This window comes from Piliocolobus tephrosceles, chromosome 16 (genome assembly GCF_002776525.5).
Source record: "Piliocolobus tephrosceles isolate RC106 chromosome 16, ASM277652v3, whole genome shotgun sequence".
Classification (NCBI taxonomy): Eukaryota; Metazoa; Chordata; class Mammalia; order Primates; family Cercopithecidae; genus Piliocolobus; species Piliocolobus tephrosceles.
This window is the reverse complement of record NC_045449.1, coordinates 61,421,186-61,436,381: the sequence shown is the minus strand read 5'-3', so window position 1 is coordinate 61,436,381 and position 15,196 is coordinate 61,421,186. Positions and strand designations below refer to the sequence as shown.

General features: G+C 40.8%; 1 protein-coding gene and 1 non-coding gene across 4 annotated transcripts in view; both read right to left on the bottom strand.

Moving 5' to 3' along the window:
* Nucleotides 1-4,348: 4,348 nt before the first annotated feature.
* The window catches only part of NOL11 (nucleolar protein 11), a 31,797-nt gene continuing 20,949 nt past the window's right edge, over nt 4,349-15,196 (bottom strand). For 2 of the 3 annotated variants that reach the window (XM_023211993.2, XM_023211995.2), the window contains 11 exons: nt 14,683-14,759; nt 12,956-13,079; nt 12,211-12,299; nt 11,827-11,901; nt 11,272-11,456; nt 10,993-11,118; nt 10,613-10,843; nt 9,957-10,035; nt 9,348-9,440; nt 4,966-5,073; nt 4,349-4,807 (listed from right to left, as the gene is read on the bottom strand). In XM_023211993.2, coding sequence (XP_023067761.1) covers nt 4,691-4,807; nt 4,966-5,073; nt 9,348-9,440; nt 9,957-10,035; nt 10,613-10,843; nt 10,993-11,118; nt 11,272-11,456; nt 11,827-11,901; nt 12,211-12,299; nt 12,956-13,079; nt 14,683-14,759 — 1,304 coding nt within the window. In that variant the 3' untranslated portion in view covers nt 4,349-4,690. The remainder of the gene's footprint in view (nt 4,808-4,965; nt 5,074-9,347; nt 9,441-9,956; nt 10,036-10,612; nt 10,844-10,992; nt 11,119-11,271; nt 11,457-11,826; nt 11,902-12,210; nt 12,300-12,955; nt 13,080-14,682; nt 14,760-15,196) is intronic. The other variant, XM_023211994.2, reaches the window with a different exon arrangement.
* Nucleotides 7,560-7,690, bottom strand: LOC111542607. Its single transcript, XR_002731610.1, has one exon. It is a non-coding gene; the product is annotated as a small nucleolar RNA SNORA38 (small nucleolar RNA).

Here is a 15,196-nt window from a genome sequence, read left to right as displayed (position 1 = left end):
TACAGTGGCACAAACATGGCTCACTATAGCCTCAACCTCCCGGGCTCAAACAATTGTCTCACGTCAGCCCAAGTAGCTGGGACTACAGGCACACACAAACACAACCAGCTAATTTTTTAATTTTTGTAAAGACAAGGTCTCCCCATGTTACCCGACTACTGTGGTAGTTACATTTCCCGAGCTTAAGTGATCTGGCTGCCTTAGCCTCCCAAAGTGCTTGGATTACAGGCATGAGTCACTGTGCCCGGTTGGTCCAAATTCATTCTGAAGTAGTATAAAACATCTGTATATTAACTATACCTTACCTGGTGTATAACCAGAAGAAATAGATGCTGTCAGCTCTGTGGTCTGAACATATTAAACAAAGCATAACAAATTTGGCACTGACAACCCAAAGCATATGAATTCATCCAGAGATGAAAAGTAGCCAAGGATAATTAGGTTCACATGACATTAAATTTAGACAAGAATTTCAATTTGTCAATTTACAGGGATTATGCCAATTTAGGAAATTGTAATTACCTCTCATATAGAGCCTCCTCACGCTGGTATTTGTGTTTCTAGGAGAGTAAATCAGTGTCAGTTGCTTGGCAAGTATGGAATTAGAGGAAAGATACTTCCAAGAAAAAAGAATTTCATTTTGGCAACAACGTGCGACTACCAGAAAGATTCCCTCCTCCTTCCTTCAGCTATGAAAGACATTACTGGGACAACTGTGGAAATCAGAATACAGACTGTAATCACCCTAGAGAACAGTACTCCATTAATGTAATTTTTCTGAATTTGATCGTTGTATTGTGGTCGTGCAGAAGATGCCCTTGTTTTAGAGGATTAAGCTGAAGTATTTATGGGATTAAGCTGAAGTGTCTGGATGTCTGCACATAACTCTCCAACGGTTTAGGAATGAAAGAAAAAATATAGAGATTAGCAAAGCAAACATGATAAACTGTTACCAGTTGGTAAATTTAGATGAAGGGTTTATGGGTGTTCATTGTTTTTTCTTGCAATTTTTAAAAACATTGAAACTGTTCAAAAAAGAAATGGACATATGATCCAGAATGAACTCAACCACAATGATGTCACCAACATTTACAAAGAAGGCTAAGGAGGCAAAAAGCAAGTAAGTGTCGCATCTTAAGTAGTAATAACCCGTTAGCCCACATTTCCTTCGGAAAACAGATAAGGTTCATGATAGGAAGTCATTTTCTTTTTTTTTCTTTGAGACAGAGTTTTGCTCTTTTCGCCCAGGCTGGAGTACAACGGCACAATCTTGGTTTACTGCAACCTCTACCTCCTGGGTTAAATGATTCTCCTGCCTGAGCCTCCCAAGTAACTGGGATTACAGGTGCACGCCACCAGGCCCAGCTAATTTTTGCATCTTTAGTAGAGACAGGGTTTCACCATGTTGGCCAAGCTGGTCTCGAACTCCTGACCTCAAGTAATCTGCCCCCTTCAGGCTCCCAAAGTGCTGGGATTATAGCAGTGAGCCAGCATGCCCAGTCAAAAGTCAGTTTCTAGATGGAACTTCAGTTTAAAGAACAATTCTTTTATTGTTATATAGATGTAGTATATATTATATAATCAGAAATAAATCTGAGATATAGTGTTATATGGCCTAGAGGAAGAAGACACACTGCCTATATATGATGAACATAGATGATTTACTTTCCAAGAAAAGGACCTATAGCAAACTTTCAGAATTTTACCCTGTACTTAGATAAAAATCTATTATTCAGGGCCGGGCGCGGTGGCTCAAGCCTGTAATCCCAGCACTTTGGGAGGCCGAGACGGGCGGATCACGAGGTCACAAGATCAAGACCATCCTGGCTAACACGGTGAAACCCCGTCTCTACCAAAAAATACAAAAAAACTAGCCGGGCGAGGTGGCGGGCGCCTATAGTCCCAGCTACTCGGGAGGCTGAGGCAGGAGAATGAAGTAAACCCGGGAGGCGGAGCTTGCAGTGAGCTGAGATCCGGCCACTGCACTCCAGCCTGGGCTACAGAGCGAGACTCCGTCTTAAAAAAAAAAAAAATCTATTATTCAAAGGCTTTATTCACTAACCATTTACTGAACACCTGTTATGTCCCAGTGGTCCTGGGCTTAGTCCTTGCCTTGAAGAACAGCCTATCAGAGTCTCTGCATATCTTTTCAAAATCCTAGTTTAATTTTAGTAATTTAGATCACAGGTAACCTAGAAATAATTTACAACTACTATTTAAAGGCAATTATGCCCAGGTGCAGTGGCTCACGCCTGTAATCCCAGCACTTTGGGAGGCCGAGGCGGGTGGATCACTTTAGGCCAGGAGTTCGAGACCAGCATGGCCAACATGGGGAAACACTGTCTCTACTAAAAATACAAAAATTAGCTGGGCGTGGTGGCGCATGCCCGTAATCCCAGTTACTTGGGAGGCTGAGGCAGGAGAATCACTTAAACCTGGGAAGCAGAGGTTGCAGTGAGTCGAGATTGTGCCACTGCACTCCAGTCTGGGCGGGAGAGTGAGGCTCTATCTCAAAAATAAAATGAAATAAAGGCAGTTACAATTTTCTACTTCAGTTAAAATGGCATATTAATTCTGTAAGCCATAACATAGTGTATAGTCTTGTTTGTGGTAGTTACATTTCGTCAAGTATCTGATTTGTTACCACATAAGTTATTTTTCAATGGAGAAGCCAGTCTTTAAGTACACAATCATAAAATGTCATTCTGTGAACTGACTGCTTCTGCATTTCAGTTGTTTATCTTCTTTTTACTGGCTTAGAGTTCACAGATCAATGAGACTTGTCTCTTTAATTATGAGTTCTTAGATATAAAATGAGAATCCACTACACTAAAGCTCAATATTCTTATAAAGAAAAGCTTAGGAACTGATAATGTTATAATATCTGGATGTCTGCAAATAATTCTTAAATGGTTCAGCAAAAAAAGATAAAAAGGGGGGGCTGGGCATGGTGGCTCACGCCTGTAATCTCAGCACTTTGGGAGGCCAAGGAGGGCAGATCACCTGAGGTCAGGAGTTCCAGGCCAGCATGGCCAACATGGTGAAACCGTCTCTACTAAAAATACAAAAATCAGCCGCATGCTTGTAATTCCAGCTACTCGGGAGGCTGAGGCAAGAAAATTCCTTGAACCTGGGAGGCGGAGGTTGCAGTGAGCCAAGATCAAGCCACTGCACTCCCAGCCTGGGAGACAGAGCAAGACTCCATCTCAAAAAAATAAATAAGTAAATAAATAAAAAGGGGATATGCACCATGGAGACCGTATTTTTCATTTCTGCTGAGTACTATGTTACCACTGAGCAAAAGGTCCCACTACATAAAGAGAAAGTGATTTTTTTTTTCTGAGACAGAGTTTCACTCTTGTTGCCCAGGCTGGATGGAGTGCAGTGGCGCGATCTCAGCTCACCACAACCTCCGCCTCCCAGGTTCAAGTGATTCTCCTGCCTCAGCCTCCCAAATAGCCGGGATTATAGGGATGCACCACCACACCCGGCTAATTTTTTTGTATTTTAGTAGAGACGGGGTTTCTCTATGTTGGTCAGGCTGGTCTCGAACTTCTGACCTCTGGTGATCCGTCCGCCTCAGCCTCCCAAAGTGCTGGGATTACAGGCGTGAGCCACTGCACCTGGCCAATTTCTTCTTTTTTTTTGACACAGGGTTTTACTGTGTCATCCAGACTGGAGTGCAGTGGTACCATCTTGGCTCACTGTAACCTCCACCTCCCGGGTTCAAGTGAGTCTCCCATCTCAACCTCCTGAATAGCTGAGACTATAGGCACGCACCACCATGCCTAGGTAATTTTTGTATTTTTTGGTAGAGATGGGATTTCACCGTGTTGGCCAAGCTGGTCTTGAACTCCTAACCCGAAGTAATCTGCCCGCTTCGGCCTCCCAAAGTGCTTGGAATATAGGCGTCAGCCACTGTGCCCAGCTGAGCATGTCATCATTAATAGAGACTTTACCCTGTTCCATTGGGATTTCTTTTCATTAAGGCCTACTGAGATTAAAAATGATGGAGGAGAATCTGTTTATTAACGGCCACATGTGTGACTAAAGTTTACATACAGTGCCTGACCTAAAACGCAGCCTTTCACTACTGCAAGGTAAATTCAGCCGTCTGGATTCTTTCTGTAAAGCTGGGCTGTAGAACCACACTTGAAGTTTTCATTTGTCCTAAAGGACAGGGGAGATGGCAGGAGGCAAGCATGTGCCTGTGTGAGGACCCCTCTCTGCCTGCTTGTGGCAGAAGAGGTCCCTGCAGAAGACACACTGCAAATGTGTGAAAGATGAGCTGTGGAACAAGTGAGCAGAGGCAGTTTCTGACTCTGATAAAATTACATTCTTGCTAGAATCACTGCTTCAATGGTTGTTTTTTATTAAAAGAAAAGCAATTCAAAACACATAAGAAATTAGACTTTTATCAATACACAAATAATTTTACTTAAAATCAACCCAGTTACATATTTTTAAAAAATTGCAGAACCTCTCCGCACCAATGTCCACAACCTAGAATAGGTTCGTGTGAAACCTGTAGTCCTACCCTGGAGCATCAGTAAGTGATGGTCCAGGTACTCACTGACACGTTTCTCTTGACACCGAGATGGTCGCAAACAAAACACCGTTCTTGCCTGGATGAAGCAAGAGTTCACATAAAAGAGCTTTATAAAATGTCTATGAAGGAGAGTTGGTAATATCAGAAGAGCTCCAGCACTTCAATTGAATATAATCCTCTATTGTTCTTCTCTTGATTTAATTTCTGTAGCTCCCGAAAACTTACTTCAATCTTGTTGAGCTCGGAATAAACAGATATCTAAAGAAAAAAGTTTCAGAGTAACTTTTACCATAATGTCTACATAGAAACAAATCTTCCATGACTATTAGTAAGTAAGGACAAATTTTAAGAATAAACTGTAATTCAGGTGATACTTGGGTACAAATAAAATCAGTGTATATCAAATAATCACAAACCTGAGATTTTACAAGCTTGTAAAGATTTATCAGTAGCCTCTTTGCTTCTGGCATCATCACAACAACAGTAACATTTGCATCCAGAAGTAGACATATCCAATCCATAATCTGAAGATGAACAGGAAAAGGAAAGTGAAGATTTTAAATTTAACTTCAGGTTAATTCACTTTACCAAGTCCATAAATATATCAAACAGTTATGAGAAAAATAAGTCTTTATAAATAAAATCTGAACATTTTAGTTTAGAGATGGAGGAATTTCTACGAAATAGAAAAAGGCTCATTTCTGGCTTTTAAAACATCTATTTTAATTAAAAAAATATTTTAGAGATGGGATCTTGCTATGCCACCCAGGCTGGAATAGGAATGCAGTGGCACAACTCATAGCTCACTGGAGCCCCCAAACACCTGGGCTGAAGTGATCTCCTGCCTCAGCCTCCCAGAGTAGCTGCAATCATCCAGAGCTGCTGGGATTACAGACGCACCACAATACCTGCCTAATTTTTAACAATTTTTGTAGAGATGGGGTTTTGCCTTATTGCCAAGATGGTCTTGAACTCCTGGCCTCAAGCAATCCTCCAACCTCAGCCTCCCAAAGTGCTAAGATTACAGGCTTGAGACACCGCGCCTTGCCTTTTTATTTTTAAAAATTTTAGTTTTTAGTTTCGATAATTTTCAGTTACAAAACAAAATAACCACTCATCTTCTATTCTGCAAGATACATTTTTCCCCAAGGACAAGGTGTTGTGTATTATAGATGAACTACCATAAACTAGAATTATTACTAAGCATTTATAAAAGTTTCTTGTGTAGTCCTACATCTTCCAATGGTGTAGTTAACGTGCAAATATCAAAGCACCCAGGAAACTGGTTATCCATTTGGGAGGGGGAGCTGATCCCTATGGAACTCCTTATTCCAGATTAAATTCTACATGTATCAAAGAGTTAAACACAAAAAATAAAACCATGTAGTAGGGAAAGCTGGTGACTATTCATAATCTTAGAGTGGGAAGGGCCTTAAACATAACATAAGCTATAAAGAAGTCATAGAGGAAAAGTTTAATTAATTTTAATAGCATGAAAAAGTGTCTGTCAAAAATTATACTAGAGAATAAAAGGACAAATAACTTACAATGCATTTGATAGAAAAAGGCTAATTTCCTTAATATAAAGGGAACTTTTTATAAACCAAAAGACAGGAAATGCAATAAATATATGGACAAAGAACCCGACTAGGCAGATTCACAAAAACAAATATAAATGGACAAGAAATGGTTCCCTTCTCTCATTATCAAAGAAATGCAAATTAAAATGAGGTAACACCTGTTACCCATCTGATTGGCAAAGAGTAAGTTTGACAAAACTGGGTGTCAGTAAGAATGTGAGAAAGAATGCTTCAGACCTTGCTGGTGGTAGCTGTCACAACTCTTCAGAAAGTCTGGCATTTTGAAAACTAAAAATGCATGTACCATTTCATCCAATAATTTCTCTTGTGGGAATTTATTCAACAGGCATTCTCATAAATATACAAGAATATCTGCATAAAGATGCCCACTGAAGATTTACGACAGCAAAAAATGGTAAACAACTTAAATGTCCATCAATAGAGGAATGATAGCCACATTAATTTATATTTGTAAAATGAAATAGTATGCACTGGTTAAAAGGAATAAGGCAGATGTATGTCTACTGGTCCAAGAAATGTCTGATACAGTGCTGAGTGGGCCGGGTGCAGTGGCTCACACCTGTAATCCCAGCACTTTGCAAGGCTGAGGCGGGTGGATCATCTTGAGGTTGGGAGATCGAGACCAGCCTGGCCAACATGGTAAAATCCTGTCTCTACTAAAAGCACAAAAACTAGCCAGGCGTGGTGGTAGGGGCCTATAATCCCAGCTACTCAGGAGGCTGAGGCAGGGGAATTGCTTGAACCTGGGAGGCGGAGATTGCAGTAAGCCGAGATCACACCACTGCACTCCCGCCTGGGTGACAGAGCAAGGCTCTGTCTCAAAAAAAAAAAAAAAAAAAAGGGCCCGGCACGGTGGCTCATGCCTGTAATCCAGCACTTTGCGAGGCCGAGGCAGGCGGATCACGAGGTCAGGAGATCGAGACCATCCTGACTAACACAGTGAAACCCCGTCTCTACTAAAAATGCAAAAAATTAGCCGGGCGTGGCGGCGGGTGCCTGTAGTCCCCACTACTTGGGAGGCTGAGGCAGGAGAATCGCTTGAACCCGCGAGGCGGAGGTTGCAGTGAGCTGAGACTGTGCCACTGCATTCTAGCCTGAGAGACAGAGCAAGACTCCATCTCAAAAAAGGAAAAAAAATTGTATTTTCATGTGGTGTGGTGGCATACACCTGCAGTCCCAACTACTTCGGAGGCTAAGCGGGGAGGACTGCTTCAGGGCTGGATTCATGTCTGCACCAAACTATGATTCCCACTGCACTCCAGTGTGGTTGACTGAGTGAGATCTTGCCTTCTTGAAAAGGAAAAAAAAAAGTTATTTTTTAAATGAAGAAGAGCCAATTTAAGTGTTTAAAAATCCTTTGTTAGAATAACATATTACCAAACCAAAACAATTTATCGTTTTTACTGCTTCTATGTGGGAAGGTTGATCTTGAGCCTGCGGGGAGCAAGCTGGCCCCAGATTTCTCCAAGTTCACATTTCTTTGCCTCCAATTCTTACAAGTCCAAAGACAAGGAACTATAGACATGCCTTTGTAGGAGGGTAAATACATTATTTTTAAATGTTTCTTACCGTTTTTTTTTTTTTGAGACGGAGTTTCACTCTTGTCGCCCAGGTTGTAGTGCAGTGGTGCCATCTGGGCTCACCGCAAGCTCTGCCTCCTGGGTTCAAGTGATTCTCCTGCCTCAGCCTCCCACGTTGCTGGGATTACAGGCATTCACTACCACACCTGGCTAATTTTGTATTTTTAGTAGAGACGGGGTGTCTCCATGTTGGTCAGGCTAGTCTCTAACTCCTGACCTCAGGTGATCCGCCTACCTCGGCTTCTCAGTGTTGGGATTACAGGCATGAGCCACCGCACCCAACGTAAGTTTTTTTTTTTTTTTTTCTGAGACAAGAGTCTCACTCTGTCCCCAGGGTTGGAATGTAGTAGCACAATCTTGGCTCACTGCAATCTCTGCCTCCCTACTTCAAACGATTCTCCTGCCTCAGCTTCCCAAATAGCTGGGACTACCAGTGCTTGCCACCACGCCCAGCTAATTTTTGTATTTTTAGCAGAGACGGGGTTTCACCATGTTCGCCAAGATGGTGTCAATCTCTTGACCTCGTGATCCGCCCACCTCGGCCTCCCAAAGTGCTGGGATTACAAGCATGAGCCACCGCGCCTGGCTTATAAGTATTATTATTATTTTTTTTTTTTTTTGAGGAGAGTCTCGCTCTGTCGCCCAGGCTGGAGTGCAGTGGCGTGATCTCGGCTCACTGCAAACTCTGCCTCCCGGGTTCACGCCATTCTCCTGCCTCAGCCTCCCGAGTAGCTGGGACTACAGGCACCTGCCACCACGCCTGGCTAATTTTTGTATTTTTAGTAGGGAGGGGGTTTCACCGTGTTAGCCAGGATGGTCTTGATCTCTTGACCTTGTGATCCGCCTGCCTCGTCCTCCCAAAGTGCTAGGATTACAGGCGTAAGCCACCACACCTGGCCAGTATTATTTTTAAAGAGGGACTACCATGGGATTCTCTGGGAATATTTTTTCACTAACCTTTACTCTCTTATTCTTTTTTTTTTTTTTTTTTTTGAGATGGAGTTTTGCTCTTGTTGCCCAGACTGGAGTGCAGTGGTGCGATCTTGGCTCACTGCAACCTCCACCTCCTGGGTTCAAGCAGTTCTCCTGCCTCAGCCTCCCAAATATCTGGGATTATAGGCATGCATTACCATGCCTGGCTGATTCTGTGTTTTAAGTAGAGATGGGGTTTCACCATGTTGGCCCGGCTGGTCTCAAACTCCTGACCTCAAGTAATCCTCCTGCCTCGGCCTCCCAAAGTGCTGGGATTACAGGCGTGAGTCACCAGGCCCTGCCTATTCTCTTAGTCTTAAGAGATTATTAAGGGGGCAACTTATATTATCAGCTCCTTCCTGTTGTCTCCCATCAAGGCTAAGGAAATTCTTGGAAAAGGGTCATAATGAAGAATCAGGAATTTAAGATAAATTGTAATTCTGTGGTGTAGAATTATGGATCCCGAAATCTATTAAATGAGAGACTCCCCATTTCTAACTGCAGTGGTTTAGTTTTATGAGGGAAGAGATTCTTATGGCCTAGGAAACAAGAAGTCAGCTCTTGAATGCAGGTGCTGACCTTGAATACAACTTTTTTTTTACACATTTTTCCCAGCACCAAATCAAAGTAAAAAAATAATCTTACCTGGTTCAAGGTAGGAGAGTGTATTCCAGGAAGAGTCATAGTAGCATTTTCGCTACACTTCAGATACAGGAAATACAAATACTTGAGAAACAGCTGTGTGGGAAAAAAATGGACAATTTATCACTTTGATAGAAAAAATTTATCTTCTTATATAAACCCATCACGAAGACCGAAAAAGATGTTCAATTTAACTATACATCAAACAAATACGCCAGACATCTGGAGACACAAAAATGAATAAAATGCAGTTCCTCTCATTAATGAGGAGTTCATCTGGTTTAGGGGTAGTGGTGGTGATGAGCTCATTGTATGTTAATAAAAGGTAGAGAAGAGAGAACCCTTCTCTCAGCAATTCTTTTTAGTGTTTATTCATGTATAACTTAGGAAGCTTAACTTGGCCTTCAAGTTTGGCACAAGGAATATGCCATGGTCTATCACCCTAGAATTGCTCGAGTTTTCTCAGCACAATTTTTTGCCATGAGAGCTGGGCAACCTCTTATTCACATGAAAGAATCTGATAACCTTTAGAATGCCCTGACAGCTGGTTGGAGTTAAACAGCAAAATTTAAACCAGAAGTAAAATTCTATACAACTTGTATGAACACTTACTGTGATATGCTGTGCTGGGATGTCTTTCAAATGAGGCAGAAGAAATGTTTCGCTATATGCTGAATGAAGAATTGCATTACTTAGGACTAAAGGAAAATCTTACTTCAATAAATAGAAGCTATTCTATTGAACTTATGAGTAACTTCCTTCCTCAATGTTAGTTTTCTAAATTTATACAAAAGTTTTACGTCTCTAGAAGAGCTCTATAGCCAAACACTCTCCTAATCATTGGAGATCATGTGGAATACTTTAATTGGTATTTATGCAGAATACTGATCTTCAGAATTGATACAGCTTCTGTGTTAGTATAGCTGCTGCTGCTGCTACTTTTTTAAAAATTGATGTAGAGATGGGGGTCTAGCCATGTTGCCCAGTCTGGTCTCGGACTCCTGGGCTCAGACAATCCTCCCACCTCGGCCTCCCAAAGTGCTGGGACTATAGGCATGAGCCACCATGCCCGGCCTAGTTAAATTAAACAGGTTTAAGTAAACCTTACTTAATGTAGCATTGAACATAATCTATTTTCAAACAGAAACAAAACACAATTGGAAAAGGAAAGAAAAACCTTACATTACGGAGTTACTCCTTAGTTATTGCTTGGCATATAACTATACCCTATAAAGAGAAACAGAGGGATGCTCTATGTCAAAGGATACAGTAGAGCTGCTCTTTTTGGTACCACAGGGCATGAAGTGCTCTCCTTTGTTTCGTCCTGAGGCTTTTTATTTAACTCTTGATCACAGTTATTGCATTTATCTTCTTCAGGATTGAAGCCATTTTGGAGAATTTCAGTTTGCTCTTCCATTTTCTCATCATGCACAGAATTACTACAGTCAAAAACTGACTCCATACTGACATCTGTTTCTTGAAGACTGTCATCACCAATGCTACAATGTTAATTCAGAGCAAGAGGTTAATCCTTATCACCAAACTTTTGGGAAAAATTTCATTTCCTAAGCATCAAAGTTTTGGAAATCAAACAATGTAACAGATTATAAATGTAATGAAGAGAAAGGACCACTGGAGTCTAACTTACCTCAAGAAAATTTTTAAGCAAGCACAGGTGACGGATTCAGGAACGTCAGGGAACTGTTGGAGACAGAGTTGTAACAACTGGACATCTTTCTTTATTAAGGCAATCTCCATTAAGTCGGGGCACAAACTAAGACAAAAAAATCTGAATCACTATTACATATAAGAAAAATCTCAACTGCAGATCATTTATAAGCCTTTTCAGAGTTCCAGAAGATTAGAACTATAAAAAACAAGGTCAGAAGAGGTACGCACGTACAGTGTGGTACACACAAACAGCTACCTGTAAGAAAGCGCATGCGTTTGGATAAGCTGCATCAGACAGTTCCGGGGATAAAATGATGGTTCTGCTTTACACCTTTCCAGAAGTCCAGTTACTGTGTCCCCAATGACAGTATGAAAGTCAGGTGTCCGCTTCAGAGCCAAAAATTTCCGTACTTCTACTTCAATGTGTTTTTCTGAATCTTCCTGAAAGGGCAGAATTCAAGAATTCAGTTTGGCACATTAACGAATGTCACTTGGAACGTAAAAGTTTCCTAGCACAACATTTTCTCAAATGACTAACAGTTATCATGCATTCCTGCAAAGCTGAAGCTGACACTGCAAAGTTAAATGAGAAAGAGAGAAGACTAACACCATATCAATCTCATGAGGTGATAGCAAGCATCAAAGAAGCCAAAATATTGGATCAACTCTGACACCCTTAAGATACTACACAGATGTTAGCTATAGCTATCGCTATCAAGATGATCATAACAGTAAGACAGAATAGAGAGTAGATGTGATTTCTTTGAAACACTTGAGTTCTGTTTTTCATATTTCAATATTATTTATTTACCATTATGGTTGACAAAAGTTGTTTGGATGGTGGAACCTCTGGCTGTAAACTCACTTCAATTTTTCGTCTCCTTAACTGGAATTAAGTAAACCGATTAGGATCACAAAACAATGTAAGAGATCCAATATACATTTAGAGGGCTATGAGACACCCCAAAGCACACTTTTGCTCTCATCAAAAACTTTTAAAAGTAAATATAACTAATAGACAACGTGGGGCATTTCTGGATAAAGAATGTGAGGTTACTGGGTTCAAGCCTCAAACTGTCCTGTCATTAAAGTCAAAGCTATAAGAGTTGTAAGGATATGATTCATTAAAATAATTCAGTCTTTTTCTGTTTTTCAACATTTGCACTAACATTTCAATTTCAACTACGAAACTTACAATTCTTCTTGACTGCTCTGAGTTTTGGAATCCAAGTCCACATCCTTGAGGTGTTTCCCAGTTTACAAAACGGGGCATGACATGAGTTCCTAAGAAAATGCAAAATGCACAATTTCTGGAATGTTTCGACTTACTGATTTTTGCCCAACTAAACAATCAAACAAAGAAAATTAAAACAAAACAAAACAAAAAAAACCACTCCTACAATTTAAGAGAGGCTTTAAAGTCCATGTAATTCTACTGATAACCTCAGATAAGTAAACCATAACACAGTAAAAAGGCTCTATATCCAACAACATGAAGCTAACAGATGAGGCCATCAGTAAACAAGGGAGGACGGAGGTATTACTGATTTTGTTTAGGAGTTCTCCCATTGCCCCAAAAGTCAGAAGAACACTGGCATTCAAAACAGTGTAGCTCTTCAGCTTGCAGTAGGACCTGCAATTTGGACTGTTCACAAGTTTCAAACGTTTTTTTTTTCCTTTTTCTGTGGAGAACAGGGTCTATGTTGCCCAGGCTGGTCTTAAAGTCCTGGGCTCAAGATATCCTCCCACCTCTGCCTCCTTAAGTGCTGGGATTACAGGGATGAGACACCATGCCTGGCCTGTTCACAAGTTTCAATAAACAGTTGTAAATTTCAAAATTAAAAACAAGCTTTACAAAGAGAAGGCTGTGGGAATCTATATGAAACTAGAGGTTAATAAAATGGTTTGTATTAATAAAACAAGCGTAAATAAGTTTCTACCTGGATCTTGACCATGCTTGAGTTTTCCAAGAGCACCTGCTAATGATGACACTTCACACTTGTATGGAATCACAGTCAGAGATTTTCCATGTAGCATAAACAAATTTTCCCCATAATACCAGAGCTACAAAAAAAGTTATCAAAAACATAAGCAAACTTTTTTCTCTTCTAAGGTCTGACTCAATAAAGCCTTATCACTTACTGTATAAGCTCTCAGTATTAAAAACAAGGCAAAGTAAGCAACTTCCCAGAAGAATTTTCTATGTAGAACTTATTAAATAGGCTCTTATTTTTGCCCAAGTCTGAATGAAGCATAATTTAAAGAATATTTTCAACTCAGAAGAATCTAATCAACACATACATTTTAAAAACCTCAATTGTTTAAAATTAATGTGGTCACTATTATACATCTATTAACATAATAACTACCAAGGCTACATAGCATGGGCAAACTTCTAATGCACTAAATTTACAAACCGGAATTTAACACCTTATATCTTATGATTGTAAAAATAAGACAGGTATGCGAAAAAAAGCCTGACAGAACAAGGAAATATTTGTTTTTTTTTTTTTTTTGAGGAGTCGTCTGGCTCTGTCACCCAGGCTGGAGTGCAGTGGTGCAACCTCAGCTCACTGCAAGCTCTGCCTCCAGGGTTTACACCATTCTCCTGCCTCAGCCTCCCGAGTAGCTGGGACTATAGGCACCCGCCACCTCGCCCGGCTAGTTTTTTGTATTTTTTAGTAGAGACGGGGTTTCACCGTGTTAGCCAGGATGGTCTTTATCTCCTGACCTCGTGATCCGCCCGTCTCGGCCTCCCAAAGTGCTGGGATTACAGGCTTGAGCCACCGTGCCCGGCGAAACCTTGTTTCTTTATCCTCAAATTAAAATTACCAAAACATCCTGTTGCCTTGATTTACATTTTATTTGTATATGAATATTCATTCACTAAGTAACTAAAACTTACTGTGCACCTTGGTAAGCACTGAAAATACACTGGAGAAAAAAACTCCCAAGTAACCCTGCCTCAGGAAGTGCATAGTCTGCTCAGCTTCAATTTCAATTCTTTTAACTATTTTTATGTAATTTCATGGTAATATTTAACGCATAATCTAAAAGACTAGTTTCTTAGGAAAAGTAACAGCTTGAGGGTATAGTTCAAAATACGTAAGTAAAAAGACAAAACCAAAGAGCAGCTAAAAACAAAAGCTGTTAAATAGCCAATTGTTCGGGCAATAATTTAGAATTTTGGAAGTGATTTCAACAATAACCAAACTAAACATAATCCCTCAGGTAAAAAATAATTCTTAATTTGATCAATAACTGCCAAGCTATTTACTTATTTATTTACAGAGATGGGATCACACTGTGCTGTCCAGGCTGGACTGTAGCAGCTCTTCACAGGCACCATCATACAGCACTGTAGCCTTGAACTCCGGGGCTCAAAAGATATTCCTGCCTCAATCTCCTCAGTAGCAGGGACTACAGACACACATCACCACACCTGGTGTGAAAAGCTGCCAAAATATTTAGGTCCAAAGAGTTCTCTTCCCTTACACCATATTTATTAGGCACAAAAATAACTACATTTCTGAAGCAGGAGGATCACTTGAGCCCAAGGGTAAAAGACCAGCCTGGGCAACACAGTGAGGTCTCATCTCAAAACAAAGCAAAACAAAACACAACAAAATAACTAAATCAGAGAAAGTACTCAAGTGAAAAAACTTACTTGACCACTGGTCCCTTGTGGTAACTCTTTTGAAGTCTGTAGTGTTTGAAATTTTATGTTCCATACAGAGAGGCATTCTGTAAAATAAGACAAATTCAGAAAAAGTCCCAAATATAAATATATGATATTTTGGGGAAAGGGGGAGTTATAGTTAAATATATACATTTTGCTTTATTTACTATAGAAATGTATTATGAAGACAGTGATTGCCATAGGAGCTGGAAGAAATGAGAGCTCATGGTAAGAAGCAGCCTGGAAAGGCCGGGCGTGGTGGTTCAAGCCTGTAATCCCAGCACTTTGGGAGGCTGAGGTGGGCAGATCACTGTTTGGACGAATGGAGGCAAGATGGTGCACTTCCGGGTTCTTCATCCCCCCCTCCCAACTCTTCCCGCGGGCGCGAAAATGCAGCCGGCGACCTGGGAAGGTGCAGACCAACTGGGCATGCGCCAGGTGATGTCAATCTGAAGAACTGGGCATGCGCCAGGTGACGTCAATCTGAAGAGACCAAGATTTA